At 33.8% G+C, this 18,862-nt stretch overlaps 1 protein-coding gene across 1 annotated transcript in view; it reads right to left on the reverse strand.

Moving 5' to 3' along the window:
- Positions 1–15,393, reverse strand: part of LOC150082756 (uncharacterized) — a 60,617-nt gene extending 45,224 nt beyond the window's left edge. The window contains exons 1-3 of the mRNA XM_090378268.1: positions 15,214–15,393; positions 11,479–11,782; positions 3,249–3,577 (exon numbers count right to left, since the gene is read on the reverse strand). Of these exons, the coding sequence (XP_090234394.1) occupies positions 3,249–3,577; positions 11,479–11,782; positions 15,214–15,393 (813 nt within the window). The remainder of the gene's footprint in view (positions 1–3,248; positions 3,578–11,478; positions 11,783–15,213) is intronic.
- Positions 15,394–18,862: the final 3,469 nt, after the last annotated feature.

Here is an 18,862-nt window from a genome sequence, read left to right on the forward strand (position 1 = left end):
GACTCCATGCACAGACAAATTTCATCACCTAAATTTCCATATTAAATATTGCCTACACAACCCTATTCAATTAATGTATTTTGGACATTTGGTAGCCAATTAAACTTTCTTCCAAAACTGTTGCTAAATCTTCTTTGTAGCATACATTACTTTCAGAAGAGTATACTACTGGTTTTGCTAATTCTACTTCTTTGCCTTTTAAGCTTCTAATACTGATGGTACCTCTTTTAATGGTTATTCCAATACCATGAGGGCTGGCTGTGGTCCTGAAGTGATGTGCACAGAAGCAAATTCACATATTGCGAGAGCAAGCCTTTATGCTGCCACAAAACAGTGCACAGCCCATTGTTAGCCTGCTGTGCTGTTATGTCAGCTGCAATAAAACAATCACAATGAAGTTTCAAACTCTTCTAGCATCAGCTGTTCTGAGTATAAATGGACATTTATTCATTTATTTATATTTAACACCATGTCCCAGTTCTCTGACAAGTATAGCAGGGACCTCATCAATCCAAGGGATGCCCCAGCTAGTTTCACTCTCAACTGATGTCTTACCATATTGATGTTTTCAGTTTGTAATCTTACCAGATCAGTTCTATATTTATAGTCACCTCCATTCATTCAGTTGCCATATTAGCTGGCTTTCTTATTAACAGGTTACAGCACAAGAAGGGGAGACTTTGCTGTTGGGTCAGGACAAGAAATGCTTCCTCACAAGCCTAGCTTTGAGGATGTGGGGCTTTCTCGAGTAATCCCTCAGTAAAGATAAGAACTAGTGATGCCATAGCCTGAAATGGCAAATGAAACAGTCACCCTTGAATTATGCAGTGGCCTTACGTTAAGCTCATCCTACTTCTTTGCCTTTTAAGCTTTTAATACTGATGGTACCTATTTTGATGGTTATTCCAATACCATGAGGTGGAAATCAAGGATGCACATCATTTGTTTTAATATATCTAAACAACTTCCTGTAACATTCATCACAAAGAAAGATATAAAATAAAAAAATAGCTTTTGTACTGTGTTACAAATATATAAGAACAAACCATTCCACTATAACAAGTCCTGTCCATGGAATGCATGCGTCACTTGCATACAAAATAAAAATGCATCACACACACACTTTGTTACTAATAATGTGGCACCTCCGTAGCCAAGTGGGAAGGAGCAGCAGTGCATAGCACACGCTTCTTGATTAGACCGGGGTTCGAGCCCATCACTACCAAATACAGAGCATGCAGAAAGGTCAGGGAATGACCACCGCATATCCCCGGAGCAATATGGCCTTAGTTGCTAATGCTCCTAAAAACCAAATAACAACTAATAACGTGTCATGCTCATTGCCATTTATTTGGCAACGATACTATCCAATCACATTCCAGTATAGCGTTCATATTGGGTGCTATTTTTGTAGCAATGCCTGTAATCTCTTTAATTATTAATAACATCTAATCCTTTTGTAAGGTTACCTTAATTATTAGGCAGCATAACCAGCATTAATTAAAGGGTCAACTGTTTATTGGAAATACAACACCAAAGAAACTCAGTGATAGTCCAAAAGATCAATTACACAGTAAAAGGACTTTGTACTTTCCATGCCCTCACATACATAATGAGTATGTTCTCAATTAACCCAGCAGTAGTGTTACCCTTTTTTGTAATATAAATGGTATCACACAACCTGACAGGACAGAGGTTTTAACTTTAATCTTTTAAAAAAAGTGTCCAGTTTTTTGAATTGTGCTTGACCCCTTACCAGTTGATTGCAATGCTTTATTTTTTTACTAAAAATTGGGAATTTTGTAAATGTTTTTTTGCCACTAAAAATACACAGTAGTTTTGATGGGGAAAAAAAAAAAAAAAAGGTTATTAATTATAGTTAAACTTTCGGAAAAATATTAGTATCATAAAATGGAAACATGAAATAGTTAATCTGAAATGCCAAATTTATGTCTGTGAAGGCATTCATTGCATGAAACTCTAGAATTACTCCAACACAACAAATTTAATCAATATTCATAAAAAATATTCTGAAATTAACATATTTCAACAAGAAAAAAATAATAAATTGGCTATTAATTCTGCCTATATATGTAACAAATATAAAAATGGAACAGCAATATGGTATTAATCTCTTTTTTTCCCCGCCAAGGTTCTTGTGACATTCACTATTTTTTTTTTTTTCGTAATGCAGCAAATATTATTGTGACAAATATTTTCAGGAAAGTGTTACAAATATTATTGTGTTACCTTCCTGGAATGCAAATACCCTGGGGCTGGCTGATTTACCATTTGTGGCCACAAACTCTACTGGAATTTCTCTCATTTTCCCTGGTAATAACAACACAGGTGAGTAGTGATCTTTGAGCTTTTTTGATACTGGAGAACATATCATTGTGGTCAAAAGCACAACTTGACCAGCACTACTTGATAAGACACAAAGGAGTAATGTAAACAATATAGACAGATAAAAAAAAAAGCAGTTTTCACTCAGGGATGACTTTGCCTGTCTTAAGTGTAAATCCTTCCTCAACATTTACACAGGTTTTTCAGCATGCAAATAGGCAAACTGACTTGTGGATACATGAATTTACAAACATATCCATTTCTTGCATATGCCAGGAAAAAATTACCAATGGTCAAAATAATTACCCTCCCAATGGATAGTCATCTACCAATCCACTCAACCACATTTTTTTTTTTTTTTTTCTAGTTTAGAAAATCTAAATTTCCATTTCAAGAAAAAGGGTACAGCAAAACCTAGCCTATGCTGCTTCCTACAAGAATGCATAATTCACAAACTTGTTTAGAAATAAAAGATACTCAACAGAACTTTCATCTCTACTTTAAATACCAATGCAGTTGGCATGGGAAAACATGAACGTAACAGATTCATCTCTTGAGGAAAGACAGATGTAGAACAGATGTGCGGAAATTTGCCTTTAGCTAGCGGGTGGTTAATTGCTGGAACAAACTTCCATCTGTCGTTGTGGAAGTTGATAGGTTAAATAAATTTAAGGAGGAACTGAAAAAACATTTAGAGGGAATGGTTGTGTAAATTTTTTTTTTTTTGGCTGATGCTGCATAAGCTCATATGCTTGCTTTCTTGCATCACATGCCAACATTATTACTACTACTACAATAATAGAATTACTAAAATGAGAAAATCGAGAAGCTTAAAAATTATGTCAGATCTACAATAAACAGACATTTAAAACAATAGTTAACACAATTTTCTGAGAAATTACCTCTGTATCATGATTTTGATTCAAAGGCAGTTCTATTGAGTTAATATTCTGACTAGAAATCACTTTTATATCATGATTTTGTTCTAAAGATGGCTCTGATGACTGAATATTCTGACTAGAAAACACTTCTATGTCATGATTTTTTTCCACCTCTGTTGAGTTGGTTTTGCAATCTCTCAAAGCATGAAAACATTCTGAACTTGAAGAGTCACTATAGCTTAGAATCTGTTGCCTTTCAGATTCCTCAGACTCAGAATTACTGTTGTAATTTCTGCTTTCGACATCTGATCCATTGCTTTCACTTAAGGACCAATCAATTTCATCATGATCTGTAACAAATATTTCCAGAATATTAAAAACAGAAAACTGTATTTACTAAAAAAAGGAGATGCAGTCATCAAAATTACAATTCTTTGTATGTGTACTTTTAAATACAAATAAAAAAATTATAAAACATGTAATTATTACATGTCATAATACAGCATACAAAATTAGTAAACTCAGAGATTTTTTTTTGTAAAAAAAATGTATATTCGTTGCAATTCATATTTTATTACTGTTCATTTATTGTCTATGCCAAACTAATTTTTATCCTTTGGTAACACTACAAAAGCCCAGATAACAGCAGTGCTAATGAATAATGTATTACAGCTTAGAAGAAGAGAATACAAAAGAGCCAGTGGAAGTAGTAAAGACCCCGAAAGCTACTTGTCGTATTAAAACTTGTTTATTTTAGTTACTGCTTCCACTGGTTCTGCTGTATTCTCTTCTTCTAAACCATGGAAACCAGTGCCAAAGTCCCATTCTCTTTCATGTATTATAGCTGTTACAAAACCAATAGACAAGTGCAAATTATGTACAAAAAGTGTGAAATCAGTATTAGTAGCAGTAAATGACACAAAGTGCCAAGAATAAGCTTATATAGTATCACCCATTAAAATAAAAGAGAAAATACCCACATTATATGTCCATCTCCACTAATAATCTGTCAAACTAACCACCTCTACAATACCAGATGAGAGTTTGTTCCAACAATCAACCACCCTCTGGCTGAAGGCAAATTTCCACACATCCAACTTACAACAATCCTTCCTCAATTTGAATTTATACCCCCACAAATGTGTAGTCTGAGCAAGGGAAAGGATTCCAGCAGCATTGGGCAACTCAATCCATTCTTAAACATTGCAATCAGATCTCCTTGCAGGTGCAGGTGTCTAGTTTTCAGAGGTTGAAATTTGAAAAACTGAAGCCTTTCCTAGTAAGACCACCCTTTTGATCCCCCTCACAAATCTCACTGCCCTTCTCTGCACCCATTCTTACAGTTCTACATCCTAAAATGAGGCCTCTAGACCTGTATGTAGTATTCAAGATGTGGCTTTTTTTTTTTTTTTTTTTTGATTTGGTAGTTGTTGGCGCATCGGCTTCTGTGGCCATATTGCACCTCCCAAGGTTTTTGCAGTACTCTGATCCAAGCCTGAGGCGGGAATCGAACCCGCGACCTTTGGGTTGCCGGGCAGGTACTTTACCCACTCGGCTAGCCCGGTCGGCCAGATGTGGCTTAACCACTTCCTTGTACAATGGGCTAATCACTTCCTTATACTGCTAAAAACGTTCCTGTGTATCATTCACAAAACCCCATTAGCTGTCCTGGCAGCCAGTCTGCACTGCTTAGAGAACTTCATACCTAGCTGCACAATTTCCCCCCGCCCAGATTTTTTTTCATTTTCCACTACACTAAATATATAATACCACACAGTTGGTACTTTAATCTAGGATTGCTACTACTCATATGTAGTTCCTTGCATTTATCAATGTTAAACTTCAACTGTCATTTCTCAGCCCATCTGTCTAATTTTTCTAGACCCGGTTGCAGTAACTTACTTTGATTACTGTCATTAACAACTCTGCCAACCTTTGTATCATCTGCAAACTTAGACATTAAGCCTGATATACCTTCATCTGTATCATTAATAAATACAGAACAATAATGGGCCCAGCACTGAACCCCAGGGGACTCCACTAATAACAGTAGTCTAAGAAGAGCAGTACCCATTAAACCACTGTGTCTTCTTCCACACAACTATTCCTTTATCCATAGTAGCAACTTACCCTTAATACCATAGTGCTCCAATTTGTATAGCAGTGTTTTATGTGCAACAGTATCAAATGTTTCTCTGAAATCTAAGTACAGTGGACCCTTCATTTAGAATGGTTTCATTTATTCTGATTTGAACAGCCGCCGGTTTGAAAATTTTCTAGTAAGTTTGTTAGTTTTCACCAAAAATTCTGGAAAATCCTATTCTGCATTACCACCTTAAAAAAAAAGTCACTGCACAATGCTACTGAGTATGCATTAATGGCAAACAGTGCATTCAGGAATATATTCCTATATATATATGCTCTTTCTCTATACAATGTTGTGTACAGTAGTGGCTCTTTATGTAACGGTGAATTAATTTGAAAAAACTCTGTTTGTGAAGTTGTGTTTATAATTACTGTGTGCTACATTATCAGTGTTTATTGTGTACTTTAATATTATGCCTTAGAATTTTTCATAAATTTGTTCTTTAAAATAAAAAATGAAAGTGGAACCAGGAAACTATTACAACTCTTAGGTAATACTTGCATGGTCCTGTGATTGGAAAAATGGAACAGTTACTCTCATTGTGGGTTGATGAGTCAAATGAAAAAAAGAAAAAAATTCCTCTTACACAAAGTGTTATTTGTGATAAAGTGAAGAGTTTGTCTGATAAGATAAAAGAAAAGTAAGGCAACAGCAAACTCAAATTTACCCTCCCCTTAGGTGAAAGAAGTTTCTTTCATTGCCCCTCCACTGCGGGAAGGGGAAATTCAAGAAGGAAAGGTGATTTAGTAATGTGGTATACTACTGTGATTCTCTGGTACACCATATACTCTGGTGTATGCACATTAGTAAACAACAGTGTGAACAGAGGGGCTCAATTTTGGTTTTAGCCATTCCTAGATATTTATATGCTATATTTTATTTTTGTGTAACCAATTACACAAAAACATGCACAATAACACAAAAATATTCTAAAAAATATACAATTAGGAAAAAGGCAGCCATAGTAACTAACATCTTAGGCACTCAGCAAAAAATATGGTCTTCCAATTACTTGGATAAACCAGTTATCTGCATTTTATACAATACTGTAATATTCCAGTAGCCAAAATGCAATATGTATATCTTTGTGTACCTCTTTATAATGTATGGTTAAGTGAAATAAGGTTTTCCTTATTTCACCTTGTAATACAATCTGGTAGCAGATGGCAACTGCAGAGTACTGTATATATCTAGGCGCCTCCGTAGCCAGGTGGGAAGGAGCAGCAGTACATAGCACATGCTTCTTGATTAGACCAGGGTTCGAGCCCGTCACCACCAAATACGGATGATGTGGAAAGGTCAGGGAATGACCACCGCATATCCCGGAGCAATATGGCCTTAGTTGCTAATGCTCCTAAAAACCAAATAACAAACAACTGTATATATATTTTTAAACTTTGCCTTAGTTGTCCTTTTAGTGGCATGGTATGCTTGTTTGTTTGTTTGTTATTTAGGAGCATTAGCAACTAAGACCATATTGCTCGGGGATATGCAGTGGTCATTCCCCGACTTTTCTGCATCCTCCGTATTTGGTGGTGACAGGCTCGAACCCCGGTCTAATCAAGAAGCGTATGCTACGCACTGCTGCTCCTTCCCACCTGGCTACGGAGGCGCCAGGCATGGTATGCAGTTAAATCAAAATGGTGGATAGTGAAAATCTAAACATCAACCAGCATAGAATGTCTTTAATTTCTTAAAGGAATACAGATAATTCATAGATATTGCATGGTAAATCCTGTGCAACTTCTTCAGTGACTGTTAAGACTGCACATATTAAATTAAATAAATTATACAGAATTTTTACTATAATTAATTTGTAGTTTATTTAAACTAATTAAGTGAATTAATAAATATTAATACATCAATTTACAATTAATAGATAAATTCAATAGTTAATTGATTAAAATTTTGTAGATCAAATTAATGAATAACAAAAATAAAATAATAAACAACATATTTGAACTACTGTCCTTGTTACGCTGTCAATTTCACATACTGATACAAGTTTATTATTAAGCTGCATTTATATGAATGATTAGTTACTCTAAAAGTACGTACTTAAGTTATCCTAAAACTATTCTCTAATGCATTAAGGGCTTAAGCCTCAAGCTGTGAAAGAGATTAGACTATATGTATTTTAGCGCAATTGCATCATTTATACACAGCTAATTATAGTTTAGCAAATTTGCAATAGCGGCATCGTTTAAGTTACATCTCATATTGTGAATACCTTCACGATGAGTTGCTATGACATTGCACTACTTCGAATAAGTAACACTTCACCCGAAGGAGAAGACTGTTCTCAGTGGGGCCAAATAGCCCTGAAATACAGCTTAATAATCAACCTATGTCTTAGGTATGTAAAGTTGATGTAATAAGAGCAGCAATTCATGTACACTGGTATTTATTAACATTTGATCTACGAATAATCTATATTAACCAATTAATATTAATCCACATTATATTATTAACATTTATCCTTATTACATTATATTATTAACCCAAGTTAAAATCTAAACACCAACCACTGTAGAATGAAGTGTCTTTAATTTCTTAAAGAAATACAAGTACTTCTCTGATGTCAAGTAAGCTTGAAATTAAATAAAGAAAGAGTTCTGTATAATTTAATTATCAGTCTATACCTGTTGTGCAGTCTTTATATTTATTGAAGCCAGACATTAAGAAGACATAAATTTATATTGAAAAATTATGGTTGTTGAACAGATGTGTGAGAATCTGCTTTCAGCCAAAGGTTGACTGATTGTTGGAACAAACTGCCATCTGGAATTGTGGAGGTGGGTAATTTGAATAAATTTAAGGAATATTTACCCAAACTGTTAGAAGGGATGGCGAAATGAGGTGGGTAGCATTTTTTTTTTTTTTTTGCTATATAAGCTTGCTTCCTTGCATCATTTGCCACTATTTATATACTAAATATCTGTAATCCTTTAAGAAATAAAGACAGACTTCACTCTATGCAGACTGAAATTCTTAGATTTTCATTATTCTTTAAATATTGTCTTACAAACTTAGAATTTAGTTTTAGTTTCAAATTTCCTACAAAAACATACAGGGTGATTCAGAACACTTCCACAAAATTTTAGTACTTTATATTTAATAGTACTTTATATTTAAATAGCAAAATTTCAAATGCAAGATACTTTTAGAAATATTTATAAGTGTTTTTTTTCTTTGTTATTGTTTTCTGCAGATGGTAATGTTCTCTTCTGGTTCAGTGTAAACACCTCAGATTTTGTATGTTCATCATGGAGGTTAATCAAAAAATTTATTCCTCAAATTTCCTACAAAAACATACAGGGTGATTCAGAACACTTCCACAAAATTTAAGGAATAAATTTTTTGATTATCCTCCATGATGAACATACAAAATCTGAGGTGTTTACACTGAATCAGAAGAGAACATTACCATCTGCAGAAAACAATAACAAAGAAAAAAAACACTTATAAATATTTCTAAAAGTATCTTGCATTTGAAATTTTGCTATTTAAATATAAAGTACTCAAACAATCTTTAATTCATAATTTTATTTATTATATTACAGTAAACCCTTGCTAATCCGGTTACAGTTAATCTAGATGCCAAATAATCCAGATCTAAATATGAAAAATTCTGTTCACAGTTGAATACTTTGAAAGACATACGGGATTTAGGAAGGCAGATCAGTCACTCTGATTGACAGTGCAGAGAGGTTGTTTGGTTTGTTTGGTTTTTTTTTTTTTAGGAGCATTAGCGACTAAGGCCATATTGCTCCGGGAATATGCGGTGGTCATTCCCTTGACCTTTCCGCATCCTCCGTATTTGGTGGTGACGGGCTCGAACCCCGGTCTAATCAAGAAGCGTATGCTACGCACTGCTGCTCCTTCCCACCTGGCTACGGAGGCGCCATAGTGCAGAGAGAGACGGATCTTACATTACATTGGTATTATTGTTGACTCCGAGTCGGATGGATGCTATTGATGCACTCCATTTGGGTACTTATTTATACGTATATATGTACATAAGTTAACACATTTTATATAATTATGGGTTCTAAAGAATTGAAAAGTAAAATAAAACACGTTATTTTAACTATCAATGACAAGCTCAAAGTGATAGAACAACTTGAAAATGATGTTCCTTGAAAAAAAATTGCTGAAGAATTTGGTATTGGCCAACGGACAGTGTCGTTATTAAAAAAGAAAAAGAATCTATAAAGGCATTTGCTTTGAAATTCGATGTGGGGAGGGATAAAAGCAGTGTATCAAATAGATAGTCAAAGAAGCTGTATTCAAGTGAAGAAGCTGTATTCAAGTGATATTCACAGCAACGATCAAGTGGTGTTGGCGTGCGACACAAATGCCACCTGATAAATGTATAAAAAGACGGTACATTTATCCATCTATCAATGGATAAATATACAGTATTGTCTTTTTTTATAATTTTTAAATAAAGGCTCTACAGTGATTTCTTTTATTTATTTTTATCAGCACTATCTATATCATTAAATTTTCCATTTATTTGTGTTATAAGTTTTTTTTGTCTTTTAGAGCTATCTTTTGCTTCATTAATCTGGATTATCGCTTAATCCGGATTAACAAGGATTTACTGTACTTTCTTTAAAAAAATGAAAAAATTCATAAATGCTTGAAATATTCACCTCAACCTATATACATGCCTCACATTAACAAGCAATTCTCACAGATCATGCAACCAATATGGGATGCCGTGCACTCCTTTAGAAGCATGTTGAATATGCTGATTTCATGTCTTGAAGTGAGTCAACACTTCAATCTTGCATTCTACTTGCTTTAGGTGTTCTCAAAAGTAAAAATCAAATGAAGGTAGGCTTGGATAGTTGTTTCCTCTGAACCAATCAACTGCTGAAGGAAATTTTCATTTAGCTAAGCCCTTTGCTAATTTTGATACTGCAGAGGTGTTACACCATGCAGAAATAGCTGACCGCTTCTAATAAAAGTGAAAGTGTCTGCAAGAACTCAGGATATATGCCAAGTTCCTTGTTCCAAAAGTAAGAATTGCTTTTGGAACAAGTGTACAGTAGTTAGTCAACTCTGACCACTGTTCAGATGCAGTTAGATGAATGGAGCGATTTTATTTTATTGAGTCTATATGCATTGGTTGTACATGTTATTTATCCCATTAGAACAATTCAAAATAAACAAGGTAATGAGAAGTATTGAGTGAGTAGTAGATGACTAATAAAATTGAATCTAACTTAGTAAGAAAATGTTTTTAGGTTGATAAGAACCTCTTTATTACTGATCACCCAATACCATTTGGTACTGGGTGATCAGTAATAAAGTTTGGCAAGAAAGTCCTGAATCATCCTATTTATAAAAAATCAAAAAAATTTTAACAGCACATAAACAAACTTGAAATTTTCATAATTTTTCCCCCATCCCTCAGTTTTAGGTTTATCACATATACTTAGAGCACATATTTTTTTTAAAGATACACATTGCAGAAAGTCAAAACAAAACAAAATACAATTGTACAACAGAGTGTATCTAGTATAACACGTTCTGAACAGCGCAGAACAATTTGTACAGTAATTGTCACTTAATATTGAGTTACAAGTTACCTCATAAGCTGAGGTAACTTGAACATTTGCTGCTAATCATTACTTGTTTATTTGTTGGAATACAGACACTTAACAAAATATGACATGAGCACTGTATACTGTGCGACTGACAAACAGAAGCATATGTTAGTTAATAAAGCACTGTCAAGAAGTTGGCAAATAACACTAGAAATTCCACTCCCCTCCAAATCTACTTCTGTGATATGATAAATAACTGTTTACAGTAAATAAATATATATTTAAAAAAATATATATATATATTTTTTTTTGTAATGTCCAATACTGACATGTTTCAGTTTTACTGATAGAGAGGAGCTGTATATTTAGAATAGGCTTTGCAGTATTCTGACTACAAGAACTTGCTTAGAAATATAAATTTTGTTCAAGATGTTAATGATATAAGGATTTTAGACATGTATTTATTATCAATCATTAAGAGACAACCATGCAACTGGGTAGTTTAGTTATTTTTAAGAATGCCTCATATTACAATATGAATTCATACCATTATCAGAAATAGTGAAGGAATCTGACACATCAGCAAATAATGCAGCTTTACTACTCTGCTTTAGGCACAGTGGCTTGGTGACGATGTCATTTGGAATTTCAAAACCATCAGCACAAGAAGACCATCCTTTAGAACTAATTTGTGGTTTCACTTTCATAAAAAGAAGTTTTGAACAGATTGGCCTTAGTATAGAACTCTTTTCCAACAACAGCTTCTTTTTCTTCTTCTTTTTCAGTTTATAGAAAATATCATCATCATCGTCATCTGTAATATTACATGCATCTTCATTTTCTACATGATACTAGAATAACAAAAAAAAAAAAAAACAATTGATTATTACTGTACAAATTTACACAAATATATGAATTTGATAGTACAGGTAGTTCTTGACTTTACAAGTTAATTCATTCCTAGCACACGCCTGTAAAGCAGGAATTTATTTCCCATAGACATAAGGTTAAAAATATGTTCACAATAATGAAATTAGTTAGCTAACTAGTTTATGTTTAAACAATGATTGATTTATTGAAAGAAATGAAAACGTAGCCTTTAAAATCAAGAAAATCATAATAATAAAGAAATTATTTACGACTTACAAATGTTAAAGAATGTTTATTCTTCATCATCATCGACTAAATGCACACTCATCAACACTCATTATTGGCTCGGCACCCCGTTGGCTTGTTGCACAAGGAGTAGTCTTCTTCAGAAATGTTTCAGGAGCCATTTGTTTCCAAAATAATCTTCTCTTTTAATTATAAATTTCACGATTGCATGCATAAGCATTTTTTAATGGCACACACAAATTGCAACTAACACGATTCGCGAGGAGTAACAAGTTTACGAGTTAACAAGTAACAAGTGTAACAGCTTAAAAAAAAAGAACGAAGAGAAGATTCTGAAAATTTATTTATGTTTTTTATACGATTGAAGATTTCAGTAAAGGGGAAACATATTTCACCATAATAATGTAAAACACCACATAATTCCAGCTATCGGTATTTTAGCAAATGCAAGAAGATCAAGTTTACTACCCGTTTATAATTGTTGCAGTAACAAAAAAGCCCAATAAACCGGTATGTGCAAATTGTTTTATGGTCGTGACCTCCAGAAATGTGCTTTAGAAAAATATTACAAAGGCAAATATTACAAAAATTCTTATAACGGAACATATGATAATGATGAACGTGTAGTGCATTTTAATGATTTGAATTGGTAACTAATACAATTTACAAACCACGCTCACGACCTTTTATATGGCTTAAGGTCACGCTCGTGACCTTAAAAATGACATTTTAGAGAGATGAATAGCTTAGTTATACAGCGAAAATTTCAATTTCCGAGATCTTGAAATGAATTACCAAAAACCAATGTATTATTGGGTTCACATTACGGTATTTTAACAATATGGTGGTGTCTCTGGAACTGATTAATATCGTAAAGCGGGGTACATTGTATTGTATAGCTATGCACGTGTTTTGGAAATCGGTATTTATGAATGTTTAACATTCATTTTTTGTAATTAATGTTCATATTTTCGATTTTGTTGCTACTTCATACTTGGGGGAAAAAAAACTCGTAAACCCGGGAAGTTGTAAAACTAAAACTCGTAAAGCAAGAACTGCCTGTATATAACAGAGCTATGATGCTCAATGCATTCTACGTTGATATCAATATTTGTAGAAGGATAAGAGAAATTTACTTCAATATGATACATAGAATATTAAAATGAATAAAAGATTAACACAAAATGATTACAGTAAAAAATCAATTGAATACAATACAAAATTAACTAAAATTCAAAAAAACAATTAAAAAAAAATTAATTAAAGTTAAACGTAAGTTAAACGTTACCTCGTAACGTAACGTAAGTTAAACATTCCTCGTTTTTCAAAAACAAGGTAAGAAAATCATTTTTCAAAATTTTTTTGAATTTAATTAATTTTGTATTGCGTTCAATTGATTTTTTCTGTAATCATTTTGCATTAATCTTTCATTTGTTTTAATTTCTGTAGAGTATCATACAGAAGTGTTCTATTTATCATATTGAGGTAAATTTCTCTTATCTTTCTACAAACACAAATACATATGAACACTTCTATAGAACAGAATAATATATTAAAATATATTTTAAATGAATATAAAAAAAAATTTTCTATAATTTTCTGTAAAGTAAATTAACAAACTTAGCGAGGATGCTTTAGAAGGGTAAACAGATCAGGTGGGCAGTTTTCTTCTTTTTATTTTTTTCTTGCATAATTTGCTGCTACTAATATTAATATTAAAAGATTTCACATTATCATAATTTATAGATGACAAAATGTATTCATATTTGATGTATTCACAAATGTATTCAAAGCAAATTTCAGGAAAAAAAAAATTTCATACCATATAACTGAAATACAGACTCAAGTGCTCACTGAACAAAATGTCTGTGTACAATGAAGTATTTATTTGTCTCAGAACACTAGACAGGAATGCAATTATGCTTAACAAATCCATGCAGTCACATCACGGATTTGTTAAGGGATGATCGTGTCTGACCAATCACATTGATACTATGATGCAAAGGAACTGAATGTAAAAAATAATTTTGATAACATACACTTAGATTTCAGGAAAGCTTTTGATATTGTTGCACATAAAAAAATGTGCAACAGTATCAAAAGCTTTACAAATTGGAGCAGTGTGGCATTAAGGGCAAGTTACTGCTATAGATGAAGAGACGGTTGAGTAGGAGAAGAGAGACAATACAAAGACTGGCAGATTTGTTAATGATGGACTGAGAAATGAACTGTGCCAATTTGTAAAGTTGAAGTTTAATATTGACAAATGCAACATACTGCATACAAGTAGCATTAGCATTATTATTGGAATATGATGCAAGAAAGAAAGATTATACAGCATCAGCCAAAAAAAAACCCTTCCCATTTCACCCATCCATCCATTCACTCCAAATGTTTGTCTAGTTCTGCCTTGAATTTATTTAAGCTGTCAACTTCTACGACAGATAGAAGTTTGTTCCAGCAATCAACCACCCGCTGACTGGTAATCCTAGATCAAAGTAACAATTGTGTGATACTACACTGGAAAATGAAAAAGACCTTGGGGGGGGGGTTAACTGTGCAGTTAGATATGAGGTTCACTGAGCAGTGCAAACCAGCTACCAGGGCAGCTCATGGGGTTTTCTCAATGATACACAGGAACTTTGCTAGCAGGATAAGGAAGTGATTATCCCATTGTACAAAGCAAGGGGTAGACCACATCTTGAATACTATATAGAGGTCTAGAGGCCTCATTTTAGGAAGGATGTAGACCTGTTGAAATGGGTGGAGAGAAGGGCAGTGAGATGGGTAAAGGGAACAAAAGGTGGTCTTACCAAGAAAGCTTTAGTTCTGCAAATTACAGCATCGGAGACTAGGCACCTGTGAGGTTATCTGATTGAGGCATTTAACACTTTTAATGGATTCAGCAAGTTAAATACTGATGGTATTCTTCCTCTTGCTCAGACAACACAAGTGAGAGGGCATATATTCAAACTGAGGAGAGTTGGTTGCAGGATATATGTATGCAAGTTTGCCTTCAGCCAGCAGGTGATTGATTGTTGGAACAAACTTCCATTTGTTTTGTAAGCAGGAAGTTTGAGTAAATTCAAGGAAGAACTAAACGAATTATTGGAAGGAAATTTTTTTTTTTTTTTTTGGCTGATGCATTATAAACTTTTTTTCTTACATTTGCTACCACTAACACCAAATTCTCATCATCTTTATTGTGATATTCATCTATTACTAATATTACAGTCTGGATGTTTGCATTCTTCAAAGTCTGCAAGACCTTCAGTGAGATCAAAGGTGTTGCTGATTCCTTATTTCTTGAAAGATGACAAATGTCTTGTTTTTTGCCAACTCCCATAAATTTTTCACCTGTGAAATTGTTGGCTGATTCATTCTGTTGGTATCAATTCATGATTTGGTGCCTCCATTCAGTTGGTCCACTTCTCATGCATGAATACTTTAAAAACCATTCAATGCGTTCATTTAACAAACAATTAACAAATCCTAAAGGGCATGACTGCTTGCTAAGATCTCCTGGAATTACAACTTGTTTAATTCAGCAATTGTACTTTCTGTTGCCTCTGTCATGCGTGATCAGAAATGGTTACATATTAAAAAGAAGCTAGGTTTTTCAGAAGGTCACTTCAGCCTTTCATTACAAAGAATGTTACATAATACAGCATGCGTGGTATAGTATAAGATTATGTTGTAATTGTTAGGTGGTCTCGTTTGGGGGTGAGATTCTTTTCATAAACTACATCTGAAATAAGCATACCTTATCATTCTAGTAAAAAAAAATAGTACAGTAAACCCTCGATTTAACGGACTAATAGGGGAGAAAGGGTGTCTGTTAATGCCGAAAGTCCGTTAAATGGAATGTAACCTGGAGTGGCATTTTTTATTATAATTAATGTAAAAAAAAAAAGGCTTTAATACAATATACAGTACTGTACAATATAAAATCATGTTTTATATAAATATAACAATAAAACAATATAAAATTATGCCAAACCTGTATCACAAGTTCAGTCTTATTCGTATAACAAGAGTTATACTGTTAATTATTTTTGATATAAATTACATTAGTTACAGATGTTTCAATTTGGACTTTGATTTACGGATATCAGTGATTGAATCAACCGATAACTGAGATTCTGTCAGAAAAAGTACACGGGGTTTGGCAGAGTGCAAGTGGAAATGGACATCACTGAGATTAGAATTGAGACCATGTATATTTGTGAAATAAACTAGGAAGTGTTTGGGAGGTTTAGATCTTTTCACAGATAAGCTTACTCTATTAGTTTGACAATTCATGGTGTATTCAATAGTAAGAAAAAGTGGGGGGGACATGCTGTATGAAGTAATGAAATTTTTGGATATGGCGTACAAATGGTAAGAATATACCCAGATCCTTGACATAACGTGGCCTTGACAATGCCCCCCCCCCCGCATACACACTACTCGGACTGCCTCCAGTCACTATCTGGCAGAGTAGAGGTAGCAAGATTATACACTAGCTGATCCAGAAGCCTCCTAAAGAGTTACCAATAGGTTCGGTCTGGTGTACTAACTAGCGTCTGGCCTGCGAACACCGTTTTAGAGCTGTACCCTCGAAATGTAAGGAAGATGGGATCTCGCCATGATGTTCATAATAACCTCAAAAGTCATCAGTCATACTGCATGATGGAAGAGAAATGGGGAAGGGTTGACCGGAACTTAGCTCTGGAGACTAAACATGGGTTTCACCACTTCAAGCCTCCAATAAGCAAAGTGGTGGTATTGCACCGGTTGATGAGAGTCATCTTCCACCTAGTATTGCCTGGTAACACAGAGGGGCGGAATTCCTCCATGTGGTGTGGGCGCCACACCTCAACCCCTGCTTACGTTGGTTCACACCTGGGTAGTCACCCACAGTGCTTGTGCATGGAGGTTATACCCAGGATTACTAACGGTCCCGACATCGTGAAGGTGCAAGCAGAGGATATGGCTGTCACAGACCGTCCGAACTTCGCCGAAATTGGGTCCACTTGACTCAAATGTCACCCGAATATCAGTTCCATCAGCATTTATATGTACATTAATATGTACATATGTAAATTAATATATACATTACTGTATTATTATTTGTCCGTTCCATTAAATCGAGGGTTTACTGTATAAAAAATATGAATTTCATTCAATACGCTGATACTATTTTGTTAGCTGCAATGTCAATCACCAGTGACATCTTAATGAATCTAGGTACAGTCAGTATGGCCAAACCTGTATCATAAGTTCAGTCTTATTTGTATAATAAGAGTTATACTATTAATTATTTTTGATATAAATTACATTAGTTATAGACACTTAATATTTCATAAAAATTACATTAATGTAACTTAACCTAATCTAACTGTTAAGTTGGGTTATGTTAATTACCTAATAAATACATTAAAAATGGTATTCGGGTACATGATGTAAATATTGACAATAATATAAAATGCTACAAACAGCTATTCAGAGTATATCTATTACAACAAACTTCTGTTTAGGGTGCTTTCCAAAGGATTAGCCGCAGAGCACTATATGTGGGGAAAGTGTATAGTACTGCCCCTCAAGTCCTACTCGGGTCCATTGAATTAGACCTGCACCCAACCCACAGTTGCAGTGACTGGTACCACAGCGAAACCCAGCCAGCAAAAAAAAAATAATAATAAAATAATAAATAAATAAAAATAATTAAATTAAAACAAAAAAAAAAAAAAAAAAAAGAAAATTTGTATTAAATTTTCTACATGTCAACAATAATGCAACAGTTAGCTTTAAATTAAAATAAATCAATTAATAATATTAATATTTTATTTTATATAATACATAAAAAAAAAAAATAGAAATGCAGAAATTTCTCTCGCTCTCTCTACAGAGGGGATGAATGCACGTGACAAAGACTGCACAAAACTGTATAATACCATAAAGGGTTAATATTAAAGTCCATATGCAGATTTAAATTTTCTTAACTAGCATTCTATACATGATAAAATCAATCTGTAAAAAGGGTAAGTGAAAGAATTTATTACAGTTTTACATACATTTATTCTTGGAATTTAATTGATTTCCGTGGACTTGCTGTAAAAGATTGTTCTACAGATGCAACACTTTCCTCACTTACTTTTTTTTTTTTTTTTTTTTTTTTTTGATTTGGTAGTTTTTGGCGCATCGGCTTCTGTGGCCATATTGCACCTCCAAGGTTTTTGCAGTACTTTTGATCCAAGCCCGAGGCGGGAATCGAACCCGCGACCTTTGGGTTGCCGGGCAGGTACTTTACCCACTCGGCTAGCCCGGTCGGCTCCTCACTTACACTAAGCACTAAGCCTTCCAAGATCATGGTTTATCATTAACGGAACCTGTTTCTTTAAAACTTTTTCATTCAATTAGTTATGGAATTCCTGTGTAGTGCATTTTTGTTGTAATGGGTTCTAAATCTTTTTTTGTACTGCAATTACAGACTTTAACTTGGCCAACCATAGAACACAATTTATTTTCTCTTCTGTTGGAGCCATTTGGTCAAGCCTAATTCTGAAAAAAAAAAAAATAAATAATAATTTGCTAAACTACAATAAAATAAATGAATCACTTTTAGTACATACTAAACTTCACTAAATTACATTTCTAACATTTTTTACAGATTGATTTTATCATGTATAGTAGAACAGAAGTTATGAAAATTTAAAACTGCACAAGGACTCAAGGACTTAATAATGACCCTGACAAAACTATAATCACCGTTCACACTGGAGGAGGGAAATCTATCCACCCATATCTCCCCCAAATGCTAGCTCTATTATTTT

The sequence above is a fragment of the Mastigoproctus giganteus genome, chromosome 7 (assembly GCF_048544385.1).
Source record: "Mastigoproctus giganteus isolate SK-2022 chromosome 7, ASM4854438v1, whole genome shotgun sequence".
Taxonomy (NCBI): domain Eukaryota; kingdom Metazoa; phylum Arthropoda; class Arachnida; order Uropygi; family Thelyphonidae; genus Mastigoproctus; species Mastigoproctus giganteus.